This window comes from Lepidothrix coronata, unplaced genomic scaffold, assembly GCF_001604755.1.
Source record: "Lepidothrix coronata isolate B3197 unplaced genomic scaffold, Lepidothrix_coronata-1.0 Scaffold97, whole genome shotgun sequence".
NCBI classification, from domain to species: Eukaryota; Metazoa; Chordata; class Aves; order Passeriformes; family Pipridae; genus Lepidothrix; species Lepidothrix coronata.
In genome coordinates, this window is record NW_016690277.1 from 3,104,286 (window position 1) to 3,118,682 (window position 14,397).

General features: G+C 38.8%; 1 protein-coding gene across 1 annotated transcript in view; it reads right to left on the minus strand.

Moving 5' to 3' along the window:
* Window positions 1-480: 480 nt before the first annotated feature.
* SLC9A9 (solute carrier family 9 member A9) overlaps window positions 481-14,397 on the minus strand; it is a 186,363-nt gene continuing 172,446 nt past the window's right edge. The window contains exons 15-16 of the mRNA XM_017822413.1: window positions 4,492-4,597; window positions 481-3,970 (exon numbers count right to left, since the gene is read on the minus strand). Coding sequence (XP_017677902.1) covers window positions 3,764-3,970; window positions 4,492-4,597 — 313 coding nt within the window. The 3' untranslated portion in view covers window positions 481-3,763. The remainder of the gene's footprint in view (window positions 3,971-4,491; window positions 4,598-14,397) is intronic.

A 14,397-nucleotide genomic window follows, 5' to 3' on the forward strand; every position in this document is an offset into this window, starting at 1 on the left:
CAAGTTCTGAAAGACTTTATTTTATAAAGCTTTGACAAGTCATTTATAGTTCACTGACCAGAATTTGTCTGTTGGGGCTATATTGCTAGAGATGATCTTTCTTGTGTTAAGTTGTTTAAAATGCTCAGAACTGGTTTACTTTAAGATGTAGAAAAGGGTTATTTTCCATTTTGCTAGAAGGAATAGGGGGAAAACAATTTTGTCTTTAGAAGTAGTATTTTCTGACCTGTAAAGTGAATATTCAGGGTATCATTGTTCTCTGAAGTTCATGGTTAATGTTTATATCCTAAGATTTCTCAGTCTCTGAGAAGAAAGAATTTTGAAAGCACACATGTAATGTTTATGTGCATCTAAAATAGACGTCTGTGTATTGCTGCATTCGTGTTGTACCCAAATGTACACAGCACTCGGGCTGCCACCGAGCTCAGCGTTACTTGCTGGCTGATAGCAAAATACAGACCAGCTTTGAAAGGGAAACAAAGACCCACTGAACAGACTGTCCTGGGTCAGCAAGGTACTTCAATGAGTTGTAGGTGGAAAGGGTGTGACCTGCTCTAAGGGCTTCAATACAATGAGTTTAGTGGCTTAAATTATGCACAGCGTTGATTGGTTTGGAGATAACCCTGATGTGGTACTATGGACAAGTTTGAGCTTTTAATACAGCTACATAGATGTTTAGTTTCACTGGCCCCTGCTTTCAGTGGGGTTACCAAATGTTGCACTTCTCTGTGAAAGCTATCATAGTGATCTGATATTTTTAGTACAGTGTCTTTCTGGTCTGGCTGTGTTGTATGTCCAGAATTCATTCCACTGCTTTCAACCTTAGCCAATGCTGTCCACAGTTCAATATAATATTTCAGTTATTGCTTCTGAAACCTGAAAGGTTTAGTAATATTGCAGATATCCACCTTTCCTATAATTTTGGCCTCATACTCAGTATGTAGTCACTACATTTTGACAGTATATATTACATTTCATTTTCCAAGCACTGTTTTATTAGATTAACTCAGATATGAAGAGTAGCTTCACATTTATCACGAGTGACTTGCACATTCAGTCAAACACTATGTGATATTGAGTAGTTTAAATCTCCCGTGTATGAACTGTAAATTAACATTAAAGGCCTCTCTTAACATCCATTTCTGTTTAAAGTCATGCAGAATTACTAGTTGTAATTTCTTCTTGAATGCAAATATATCATCTGTTCTAATGTTGTTTTAACTCTCTTGATCTGCATGTCATGAAAAGAATACCTTAAAATTAGGAAATAGGAAGGCTGAACAGCATAATGGACAATTGAGACTCTTATTGCTATTTAGTAGAAGCTTCAGGTTTGCTTGTAGCTCGTATTAGTAGTTTTCCTAAAAGCCAGTGATACTTCAGTTGTTGAGCATGGTACCCATCCTGTTGGGACCATTGATTCAGCCTCTTGATAGTCTTAGCATAAAAATCTGACCTGTGAAGATGGGAAGTATGACTTCTCTGTCAGAAGGGATGACTTTCTTTACCAAGTAAAGTAGCCCTTTAAGGCATCTGGGTAGAACAGTGTGAAAAGTATTTGCTACAGACTTTTTTTACAAACAGAGAATTTCAGACCCCAGAGCTCTCCACTTATCACATTGCACAAATGTGAGAAATCTGGGCATAGGCACAATAAATAAATCAGTAAAAACCCCATACAATATGCTGGAGGGTGCATTTCAGAGTAGAGTATAAGAGCAGAACTGTTGGTGAAGAGCTTGTCATTTCCAGTTCGTGTAGCAATTGTGAAATACAGCTTTGCATCTTCATAATACTACAGCAGTTTATTGATTTCCACTATAATGTAAAGACTGGGATCCATGCTTCCCAAGAAGCTTAAGAAGCCGCCTGACTTGCACTCAATACTTCTGAAGATTGAAATCAGAAAGTCTGGCTGCTGAAGTCAGGCCTGTGTTAGCGCCCATCTACGAGAATACCTTCTCTCTGTGTTGCCACATATTCACCTCACTGCAGTGTGTCTCTGCCTGCCTATGCTGCCTGTGTTCTCTTTTGTCTCCCAGGGCATGCTCTGCAGTGCACAGTACTTGCCCATAAAACCTTACCTCCTTATCCATTCTCCATCCCTGCTTGCAACCTGCTGTGCATCTTTCCCCACCTCATGCAGCTAAACAAAGCAAAGCATGGAGTTGGAAATTCATTAGTTCTTCTAAGAACTTGTTATCATGCCTGAATATTATTTGTTTTAAACCACGTTGGGATTAAGATCCTTTGAAGCTCCTTGATTAGTGTTTAGGGGAAAATAAAATGCCAGTTTAAGCTTCTGATCTTTCATAACAGCACGTAGAGCTTCAGTGTTCAAATTTATGCTTAAAATGGCTGTTTAATAGTCACTTTTAACCAGAAATTAATTAGCCTGGAAAAGGATAACTAAAACTTGATTATATTTGCATTTGTATTTCAGGTTCTATCTGTGATGAAATCAAGACATATTCAGCTTTAGGACTATTAATGGAGATGGCTTGATTTTTATTCTTTTAGATCTCAAATTTCTTGCTTGCCCATTGTCTTTGTATGCTAAGAAGCATCTTACTTGACAACTCCTGATGCTTTGACTTAGTACGAATATCATCATGCATAGTTAGTTGAAACTTCTGTGGTGGGAAAAGGCACGTGCTCTAACGAAAGCCTGGCTCTATCCCTGGTTTTGCATTGCTTAGCTGATGTGTGCCAAAGCTGATCTGTACTAATGCTTGATAGCAGTATATGGCAGCTTAGCTGTATGTATGGCTGACCAGCTGTTCATCCAGTTACTGTGTTTATGCAGAATTAATACTTTGATACATAAACTCTCCTCTTGGGAATTTTTTTTAATATCTAACCACCACTCTCCTCATTGCTAGTGTGATATTGAGTGCCCAGCTTAACTAGAGAGAGACAAGTTTGTCCTTGGAGCAGACAGTCTTAAGAAATAGCTGTTTTGCAGAAATATATGATTAGAAACAACTACCTTTGAACAATAACAACAGAAACAGTTAAATCAAAACATATGTTTAGAATGATCTTTGAAAACAACAAAACTTTTCCCACCATGTAAGCTTTGTGTGTTGCCAGGCCCTAACTACAAGTGCTTTGAGGAATAACTGCTGTTTAAATAGTGGTCATGCCCATTCAGTGCTGCCCTAAAAGGGTGTTTGTTGCTGATTTTATGGACTTCAATGCCTCCTACTGTCGATATTCAGTTGGAGGCTGCATGGTGAAACCCTGTATGGACTAGGCTATATGTGCATTTAGAAGACATTTGGCTGGTTGTCAGGAAAAGTCTGTATTGTGAGCATGAGGGAGATTTATCTATCAAGGCTGAAGTACTACTGGAGTAGTAGCTAACTGTGGATCTTTTCAGGACCAGCTGTATAGAAGAGCTGTCATCATGTGAGCAGGAAGCTATTTCTCTCCATTCCAACTTGCTGAAGACTCTAAGCAACATTCAAAGGCCTGGGTACATGTGAGGGGAGAGGTACAGTCAACACATGACCGTACTGTATTTACAGCGGGCTGATACTGTCCTACATCTGCTGAAGTCAGAAAACCTGCACATTGTTGTAAATGTAAACTACATTGATGATAGTAAACTACTTTTATGGGAGGAGCAGGCATTTATTTGGTGAAATCTGAGTTGTCTTTGATTTTTGTGCTTAGTACATTTTTCTGGCCTCTTGTTCACATAATAGGATCTTTTGCTTCTTTGTTTTAGTCTTCTTTCTTGTCATTAACGTTTCCCTGTTCATGCCAGGGAATTTATCTGGGGTTGAAGCTGGAGTTTGTACCCTCCTAATCCCAGATCTCCTTCTTGAATATCTTCCTTGCCTGTAGCCTGGGTGGAGCCTGTCCTGTCCCGTGCTGGCACTGGTATGTGAGCAGACGATTCATAGTTTTCGGTCAATTCATCATTATTTATGATATAATCTGTGTCACCATCCTTGAGTGGATCCTGTATTCAAACAAAGAAAAAAATCTGTGGAAGAGAGACTCTTGAGGAGGATTTTTGTTAAAGCTTAAATGAAGAACAAGTCTAGTGCAATTTTGCTTCCATTTTGTTTCATTATTTGCTTTTTTTTTCAGGTGTTCATTTACCATCTTATTGTTGATTAAAGCAAATAGTTGCCTATCATGTTCTGCACTTGAGCAGTGTTGAGAAACATAACCTGCCCTTCAGATATTTTAGATAATTTTAATGCTTGAATATCGTTGATGGGTAGCCAATACTTTCAGCATCTGGCTGAATTATTTAGAATATATCACTCATATTTGAAACTCACAGTATTTAGTGACCAGTAATGGAAATGTAGCACTGTACCTTCCGAGACCCCTTCTTCACAACTCTGAAGAAATTGTATAATTCTTACACTAAAAGTATGAAGTTTTTAGAAAAGGGACTATACCAAAGTGTTTGATCAAAAGTGGCAGGTTTTGGATAACATCCTGAGGACAATTAACCAAGTGGGTACTTACCCCATATGCAGTGGGGCTGGTCAGAATCCTGGCAACAGGGTTGCACCATTCAGGTAATGTTGTTGTGAGGGGTGGACCAGCGTGGGTTAAGATAGGTTTTAGGTATCTGTGAGGTTTGTTAAAGAATATTTCCTGTAGGGTCACTGATATCAACATGCTGCTCTATTACATGAAGAAATTTCATTTTAAAGCACACAGAAATCATCTAACTAAATGGAAATATAGAAAAGACTCTCTCTTTACCTGCCCACTACTGCATACATTCACCTGTCACCAGTTCTTATCTAATATTCCTCAGGAATAGCAAAAAAACCCAAACCAAAAAAGAAACCCCAGAACAAACCCCAAACGATTTGATGCTCAAAACCTGTTTTGAAAGGGTACCAGAATGGCTGAAGGGAATATGTCATGGGATACACAGATGCAGCAGGAGCTGGAAGAGAGGAAGAGTGTACTAGATTGTTTCCTGTTAAAATTGCATAAGAGATCACACTTTAAACAAACAGTAGACTAGAAGAGTAAACAGGACAATTTAAGATGCCACTCTATCAGCCAATTTATGTAAGAACAGTAGGGAACATTTTCTTACATATACTCGATCTTTTGTAAAGTCAGTGCATTTCTTCAATAGACAAAGTGTATTTCATCAAATATTAAGTTTCTTTATTGCTGGGAGTGTTCATAAGCTGTTCTCTGTAATACTTTACTTTCAGCATTCAACACATTTGTTTTACACTTGATACATCAATGCTTCTTTATATAAAATTAAGTAAGAAAGAGGCTTTGTGCTATTGTCTCACACCTGTCTTTCTAGTCTTTTCATCCAGAAGTGCTTTTCTGAGATAAAAGAAAAACCCGTTCATCTCGAGCAATTACATCATCTGTGTATCTGTCAATACCAGCTCTCCCGCGAGTCCCTCAAGCCGACTTATCTTCTCTGCTACTTTTACTCGCAAAGTAATTTTCAGTGTTCTTTGGCAAGCAGATCTGTCAGCTATTTTTGCTGCTAGGAAAAATTTGCTTTATTGATTTGTTGTCCCACTTTCTCTGCCCTGCTCCTTTCTCTTGCTTCCTTGCTTGTGCCATCTTCCCCACTCTTTCTCCCTGCTTCCTTAAAGAAGAGAGGAACAAACGTAACACTGAGTAGCGATTCAAGTTCTGCTGCAATATTGTAGAAATATTGAGGGAGAAACACTGGCTCTTAGACCTAATCACACCAGTGCCTCCTTTGCTTTCAGTGTTGGTCTCACTGCTTTACATACAATGCACAAATTCTTTATCCTGAAGAAACTGTTATGTAAAATATGCTTATGATCTCAGTTACAAATTGAAAGGCCAAATAACTTGTTCTGGTCTCTGTACTGCAGCCATGGAAGTTGTTCTATAGTGTATGGAGTTTGTGTGTGTGCATTTGTATTTTTTTTTTTTTAAAGTTAAGCTGGAGCTGCTGGAAAATTGGTTGATTTCTTTATCCAAGGTCATATATTGAGTTAGTGTGAAACATTAATTGAGTCTGGTTCAAAAAAAATGGTGAGATTTCAATATTCTTATCAGAGCCATGATCAAGGTGGGAATCTCGTGAGATCAAATTGTGTGGGGAAGGTTTAGATTGTCTCATTTCTGGTGGAGTAAAATCAAGCCGAAAATCCTCTTCTGATCAATTCCCAGTCTTATTTGAAACCTCCAAACTGCCAAGCAGTTAAGAGCTATTATTAAAAAGCAAAGTATGAAAGCCATCAATTAGAGTTGTTCTGTTTTCAGCACTTCAGATAAGCCTAATTAAAAGGCCAAAAATGGAAATACAAGCCTAACTTTTGGTTTTTAATCTTTGGAAATATTTGCTTTGTTGTTACAAACAACTTGAACTGTTTGAACTGAGCTGTCAGACTGAGTGTGAAAAATACAGGCTTGTAGTGGAAGTTGCATTTGATTGTACTGAGTTCTGTCTGCTCTCTTCTTTTATTCTCTTCCAGAATAAGTAACTGAAGATGAATATTCCTCTACATTTCTTAATCTGATGGTGTCTGAGCTAGGCCTTATTTGTAAGGAGTCTTATAACTTCATAATGAGCTTTTCTACCACTCCGTAAAAGCAAGTCCTGTTTTTCCCATGCAGCAGTAGGGGCTGCATGCTGAAGCAGGCAATCTACCCAGCCACCACAGTAGCCTGCAGTCCTTTGAGCCACTACTACTTTTAACATAAAATCTCGTGTCTTGTGTATGTAACTGGTTGCTGTGTGTGTGTACAGCAATGTCCTGGATTTGAGTGATTACTTCATTTCACAACAGGTTCTCTAAATCCCCTTACTTTTGCATGTGCTCTGACACATTCATTGTGTATTATCCATGCTTCTGCTTTGAAGCCTCTTGAGATGCAGTTTAAAGTGAATGCAATTTTCTTGTGCTTGTTGTGATGATTCTGTAATAAATTATTTATCTTTGTTCCTTATTTAACTAGTTATTATTCAGCCCACTAAAGGAACTTAAACTGCACTGGCCTATTTTTCATTGTTTTAATAACCTATGCCATAAATGTTTCCTCTTTACTGTTGACACAGTTGCTTTATAGCATTACAGACATAATCACCTCGTTTAGTGCAGCATAGAAGAGGAAGAAAAATCCGTGTGCTGCACTGGCATTTCAAAAGTGTATCAGACGTGGGTCTACAGCATTTTAAGGCTGGCAAGAAGTCTTATCACACTCCAGCTGCTCTGGTTACATCTCCAGGGAGAAGTAATTTAAATAGTGCAAAACCTATCTTTTTCTATTACACCAAGTTTCTTCCAATTTTTAAAGCAGCCTAAGTGTAACCTCTTGGCATAACTCAGAAATTACAGTTGAACCAAATTCATGCTTGCCTAATCAGGGACAGGCAGAAGATAGCAGGAGAGGTTTGCACTTCACCCCTCTGTGGGCAGAGCAGCCCACCTGCATGGCTCAGACAAAACCATACAACACACTGTGTTAAACAACATCATTAATATTGTAAAGGTGGTAACTTCTAAGTTGTGAAACTGAATTCAGGATGCCAGTATTTGCACGTGCATAGAATTTTAATCCTTATACAGCACTGGCATGTTACCATGCATTGCTTTTATAATAAAATACCGATTTTCCTGTTGATCTCCAGGCTTCCACTCTTGGTTCTCATGCCAGAAATGGTTACCCTGGGTCCTCTCTTTGCTATTTGACCTTCCCTTTGCCCAAGCAGTTTGTCTTCCCTCACCACTAGCCAGGCACAGTTCCTCTCCCTTTCTGTCTCACTGATACCTGACATCTGAATCTGTTTCCCCCTTGCTGATTCAGCTTGTGTCTCTTCTGAGTTTGCCTCTGCCCTGTCCTGTGCCGTGCTGCCCAGCAATGAGCACAGAAGGCAAGTGTGTGAACCATGTGGCCCCGAGTTACACCACAGGGAGGGTGTTTGCTGGGGCTGAACAATTCAAATAAGGGCTGGGGGGGGGGGTCCTGTGTGCTCGGTAGCAGCAGGACCTTCAGAATTTAGCTCTTGACACTGAGAAGTGGTTTGGTTATTCACACTCTTGCAAAAAGGCCCAAGTTTCCAATGTGATCTAGTTTAGACTAGAGTTTCAAAGAAATGGCAAAAGCCATCTTCAAGGTGGAATGTGAGGTCTCTGCTCTAAGTGCAGTGCATTTAAAAATAATCTCCTGAGGAACCAAACCATGGAATTGTGTGATGTGCTTTTCTTTAATATTATGTCTGAAACAAACATGTATTATGGAAATCTTCCTCCTGCTTCACAAAAATACAGAAACCTGAAAGACTCTTTTCAAGTGAGAAGTCTCAGGTAAATTTGATGAGAAGCACTGCTGACACTAGCCATGTTGCAGAATGTTTAGGTTTTCATTATGCACAAAATTCTGAGATGTAAAACTAATTTTGACATTATATTAGGAGGAAAAATCAGAACCTAAAAATTTCTGTGACCGCACTTTGTTAAATTGACATGTTCCTCCGAATGTTGAGGGTGTTGGCAAAAATCACTACTTGTCTTTTTGATTAAATAGCATTAGCATGTTCAGATAGGGGAATATACTCTTGTAAAAATGTTGTGCCTGTTTTGACTTGGTTCACTTTTCTTTTGTTGGAGGAACAAAATTCTAGTACAGCTGTGACTCTGCTGTGAAAAACATCATAGTAAGAGAGAAATAACTTGTTCAAGGGGGAACTCGTGACAAAAACCAACCACAGCAACAAAAAAATCCCAAAACAAACACCCCCCCAGCCCCCAGCAAAGCAGCAGATGTAGTCACAGTTGGAAATACATAAGGCAGTTCTGTAAAGCCCTGCATTTGGCCCAAAAGATGGCATGAGTTTTGCCTCATCACATAATGGGGGCTCTGTAACTGAAGGCAGTCCCATCCTCTCTAAGGGCAAACTTGCTCACACTATATTTACTATTAAATAGCCCCAAAGCACATGAATTCTTGTGATACTAGCCAAAATTACATATGGCAAATTTTCCAGAGAATATTCTCCTGTATCAAACTGGTATAAGTACACATTTGTTACATGTATGTTATTTGATAGTCTACTGCTGGGTGCTATATTTCTGCTGTAGGCATGAGTCTCTAGAACTTAATGCCACCACTCCCCAAATCCATCTTTTGTCCAATGTTTTTAAGATTTCTTGAGATTTGCAGCTTTTGTTTTAGTGTCGCTTTTGCAAATATTTTTATTTTGTAGATTACTTTTGAGTTTAATATTACTTTTTGTTGTGCTTATGAAGAAATATACACAAGAAATGTATTGAAGTAAAGATGTCACTTCTATTCTTTAACCTATTTTCTGTGATAATGACAACTGAGGTTTTGCTCTTTGTTCGGTTTGTGTGTGCTGGTTTTTTTAAAGGCTGATTTGGTATTAGCTATGTGTTAGCCTAAAGATCAAACATTTCCATTTTGGTAGTGTTTGAGTGGGAGCAGGCAAACCATGAAACTTTTATCTGGCTGAGTTCTGCACGTGGCTGACTCCTGCTACCAGCTGACTGAGATTATTTGTGTACTTTATAGCACAGCTTGTGTGCGTGACTGAGCTGGGGAGGCTCAGAGACATCGCCGGGTCTTAAGTGCATGCACAGAGGATTAAAATGACCCAAAGGAGAGGTGTTTTACAGGGGGCTCTCCTCCTGGCTCTTGCAAGAGAGGATGCTGTTTTCTTACGTACCAGAGGATGGGGAGTTATTGGAGTTGAAAACTTGGGCAATGGTTGTGTTAGGTTTAATTGTTAGAATAAGAATTATGTTTTTGAAAAGACCATGAGATCTGCAGTGATTTAACAAGATAACCTGATCTGCACTGTGGAGAAAGTGGAGAAGGAATCACTAAATCTGGTCTAAATGATATTTAAACTTATAGTTTCTAGCAAAATCTGCTCTAGTTAGTTGTGACTTTGTAATGTTTTTATAGAGAGGTGTAAAAAAATTTGAAAATTCCTGCTCTAACTTAAAATATTAAACAACTGAAGATAAAAGGAGTCATACAGTTGCTCTGCAAAGTCAAGTAATCAGGTCTTTTTTTGATAAGATTCCTTCTCTCTTTCTCATGTCTGAGAGAAGGGAGGATGATGAAAATCAGTATTAATAAAATCTAGTCCAATGTGTCCTTACAGGAAAGTCTGTCTGACTTAGATCCTAGACCCAGATATAATGTCAGACCCTAAGAATTAACTCTGACTGTCATGCAGAATATGGCTGAAAATTTTCTGCTTTCAACTTTGAAACTGGAAGTATTGCAGAGATGTGGGAAAAATGGAGGAAGTTAATAGAACTGTTCTTAGTCAGATCTTTTTATACATGAGTAGCTGCAGACTGAGAAGTGGCTTGTTCTCTTACATGTGCTGAGTAAAATGTCTGGGATATTTGCAGACCAGTCTTTAGTTGTGAGCTCACTAAAGCAGAGAGGAAAACAGACATCTTACTCTAGATATTTGAAGCCTATTATATTTTGAATAGAACACCTCCACATAAGAAAAAAAAATCTTAAAACATAAGTAGAGACTTGCTTATATAACTGATGAATGGCACTGCAGCTACTTTTGAAAATAGAAGGATAGATTTTGCAGAGGATGGGAGAATACTCATATAAGATTCAAAAGCAATATACAAAGAGGCAATAATGTCAGACAAATTAACATTAGAAAGAGCTTTGTAAGATGCAGACTATGTGAGGCAGATAAAGAGAAGAAGTAAAAACTTCGCTGCCATCAGTTGTATAGTAACAAGGAAATGACCCTTCATCTACCAAAAAAAAACCCCCAAAACCCCAACCTCCTTAATACCCTCCTAAAACCGTCCAAACAAACAAACCAAACAAAACCAACAACAAACCCAAAACCTCAAACAAATGGAAAGCATGAACAAAAATACAACCAACTAACTTGCACCAACAGAGATGCACATGAGTCAGCTCCACACACAGGGAAGTCAGACTGTGTTGCCATCAGCATTGATGACATGCATGTGACTCTTCTGAAGTGTATGTGTGATTTTCAGTTGACATCATTGGTAGGATTTGTCACCCCTGTCCGCAGACACCCTGCAGTTGGATATCTGAAGGACATCTAACCTACCAGTCTTACTGTTTCCTCAATAAAGAGAAATGGCCAAATCCCAATGCAGTTAAATCCAGCACTGCAGGATTGGAATGAACTGAGATTAGAATGAATTTCTTTCCCTCTATCAACTATAAAAGAGTCTAAACGAATTTAGACTTAGGTGGCTAATAATTAAGGATCTAAAACCTGGTGAAATGAATCTTGCCTCAGGACATGAGAATGTAGAATTCATGAGGCAAAATATAAGAAGTCAAGCACAACATCCTCCACACCTAGGAAAAATAAGAGTGTATGAAAGGCATCTATTTTTATAATTAGGAAATATTATATTAAATGCATTTAGAATAAAAAAAAAGATAAAAAGCGTATAAATTTCTGTGTAATAACTATGGTGCCAATCCAGCAGCAGAAATGAAAACTTTAAAATCATTAAGCTTGTGAAAACGTGAGTGAACATGGGATTCATAAAAAGAAATTTCACCTTGGAAAATTTCATTAAAAATATTTCCTGGCATGTGTGAAGGTACAGAAAACTTCTCAGGACACTGCAAAACCAGTCTACCCATAGCTTGGCAATAAGGTTTCTTTTCCTGCAGAAAAGGAACTTCTGCAGATGGTACATTTAGCATGACTACAAAACTGGAGATACCTATGGCATGAGTAAGCTAAATTATTGCATTAGGAAGGATGAACACTGCTGTGACCTGGCTATGCATAGACCCTTAAAGCCTTAGAAAGTCTCAGGTGCCAGCTGCCTCAGATGAGATCACTTTGAAGCTCTTCACATGAAGCACAGTCAGTGTATAAAATGCTTGAACCCCGGTGCTGGCAGAGGGAACGAATTTAGAGGCACAGGCAACTTAGGAGGGATTTTTGCACTCTGTGTGGAAGATTGTGTTCCATGAGATTGTCCTTGGCATCGCCATCTGCCCGAGAGGTATTCCAGAGAACAGATGTGTGAAGAATGAGGACTGGCAGTGGTTACACACCTTGCTAATGACAATTTAATGGCAGTGGCACCACGAGTCGAATCATTTCAACATACAGGGAGAGTAAACCTTAAAGATGAAATGCAGCAAAGTATATGTACAAATTGGTTTTGTTCAAATGAATTACTTCAGTTGCATCACAGAGGAGGAGAGGGAAAGTCTGACTCAAAGGGAAAGTGATAAAGCTTTTAGAAACATCAATAAAATATATCAGGTACAATGAATTTGCACTTACTAAGGCAGGTCCTGAGGGTAGCAATGGTTGTAGTGTCTCTACTCTGTAACAGAAGAACTTTGGGACCAGGATGGTGGTGGAAAGAGTGGGGAACAAGACTTTCCAAACAAATGGACATCATTCTACTAAAACTAAAATACTGCAGTGAAAGCAAGGCAATAAAATGGCTGCTAGAACTTTGTAAGCAGCAGCTGGAGTAATATTTTTTGCTATGGGCCTCTGGTGATGCGGATTGAAAGCTAAAGCCAGCACACCAAAATTGTCTTCAACTAGAAAAATAATTATTTGGCGTTTTTTCAGGAAATCAAATGAGATATTTTATCACTGCGTTAGATATAACAGCGCAATAACAGTTAAAATAGTTCACAGATCTGTGGAGACTGTTTCTGACAAATCTCCAGCTTCAGCATTGCCAAGAGTCAAAGGATGCTCTCACAGTTATAAAGGTACAACTTGAAAGGGAAATATGATCCCTTAGGAGAAAATCCTATAAGGAATTTCTTGCACAATTTTGTAGAAGGATGAGATACAAACATGGAGGAAGTCTTGGAGGAGCAGCATGGCTTTTATTCTGATGCTTGCTTGTTTTTGTAAAATATTAACAAAACCAGAAACAAGAGTGATAATTCAATGTATCTTTTAGAAAAAAAAAATCTGTATAAAGATAACAGAATCTCTCTTCCCTTCTCAGAAGACTATGGCATAAAGAGTAAATAAGGAGACTGGTGTCATGCCAGAAGTGAAAGAAAATAGTAGCCCCAAGGAAAAGGAAAATTCTGAAAAAGCTTTTTGATGACTGTTTGGTATGGTAAGAGTTCAGAGCAGAGTGCTGTCTCTTGGCCCAGCATGAGTGTACAAACAGAACTGTAATCAGGGGTGGGTGTAGAACGTGAAAGCAGGATAGCAAGGTGGCCTGTGCTGGGTGAAGCCCTTGGCCACACTGACAGCAATCGGAGAACATGGAAATACATCATTGCTTATTTGATTGTGTGACTGTGAGAAACCATGCTCATTTCAGGTATGGAAGTAGATTCCAAAGCTATGTGACAAGTTCAGGACATGGTTTAGCCCTTTTGCAGAAGTGTATTTTACTCAGTAGCATGTTGTACTTCTGACTGGTTTGGTAATGAGTGTGAGGTGCTGGGACTGGCTCAAAATAAGCAATCTTTAAGTCTCGCTGTGCTGTGCCACTGAGAGCAGGACAGCCTTTATGGAGTCTTGTTAATAGAAAGCTTGTTCAGTTTAATATAGCCTCTGAAAATCTCTACTCCCGTGAGCAGATTGGTCCAGAGATTGTCTTCAGATCCTCTAGGAGCTTTTACCAATGTGTAATCCATGTTATATGCACAATTAGCTAGCTGGATGAAGTTGGAAGTCTCTAATAGGTTTGTGAAGAAAGCACATTAAGAAGTGGAGGGGGCTCGGTGTTGAAGAAGTGAAAACACATTGCCCAGGAATAGGTTTTGCTGTAATCCAAAGAAAGCAGCCTTTTGGCAAGCCAGATCTTTGCTGTTGTAAGGATATTTTAAATCAGATAAAGACCAGTTAGAAAACCAAATTCCAGTGCAAAGAACAATTGAGGATAATGAATTATGGCACATATCCAATAAATAAAAATTAGTGAACACAGAAAGAAATATGAGATATTTATCCTAATATTCAATACTCAATTCAAATTAGAGCTTAAAATTCTGAATAGGTAAACTGGATACTTTGTTTATGAAAAGTGGCAGATTAAAATAACAGAAGATACATATTAAGAGATCAAACTGCCTTTTGATCAGCAGAGAAGCTTATCAAATATAAGACAGAAATGGCAAAAGCAAATGCTAGATTTCCAGCTGGGGTGGCTCATCTCAGTGCTTGTATCACTGTCCCAGCCTGGAGCAGGATAACTGTCTGAGCACAAGAGGCTTTCCTGTGAGCTGGGAATGCTGGAGAATGGTGTGTGGAGTGAGGACAGGGAGCTGTGGTGGAGCAGGTTTGAGAAACGTGGGGAGGGTGGGAACAAGGCAGTGTGACAAGTGACTTCTATGGTGGCGTGATTCCTTCTATTTATTACTGCAATACACTGTGCACATGTACTGGTGCTGGCACGGGCACAAACA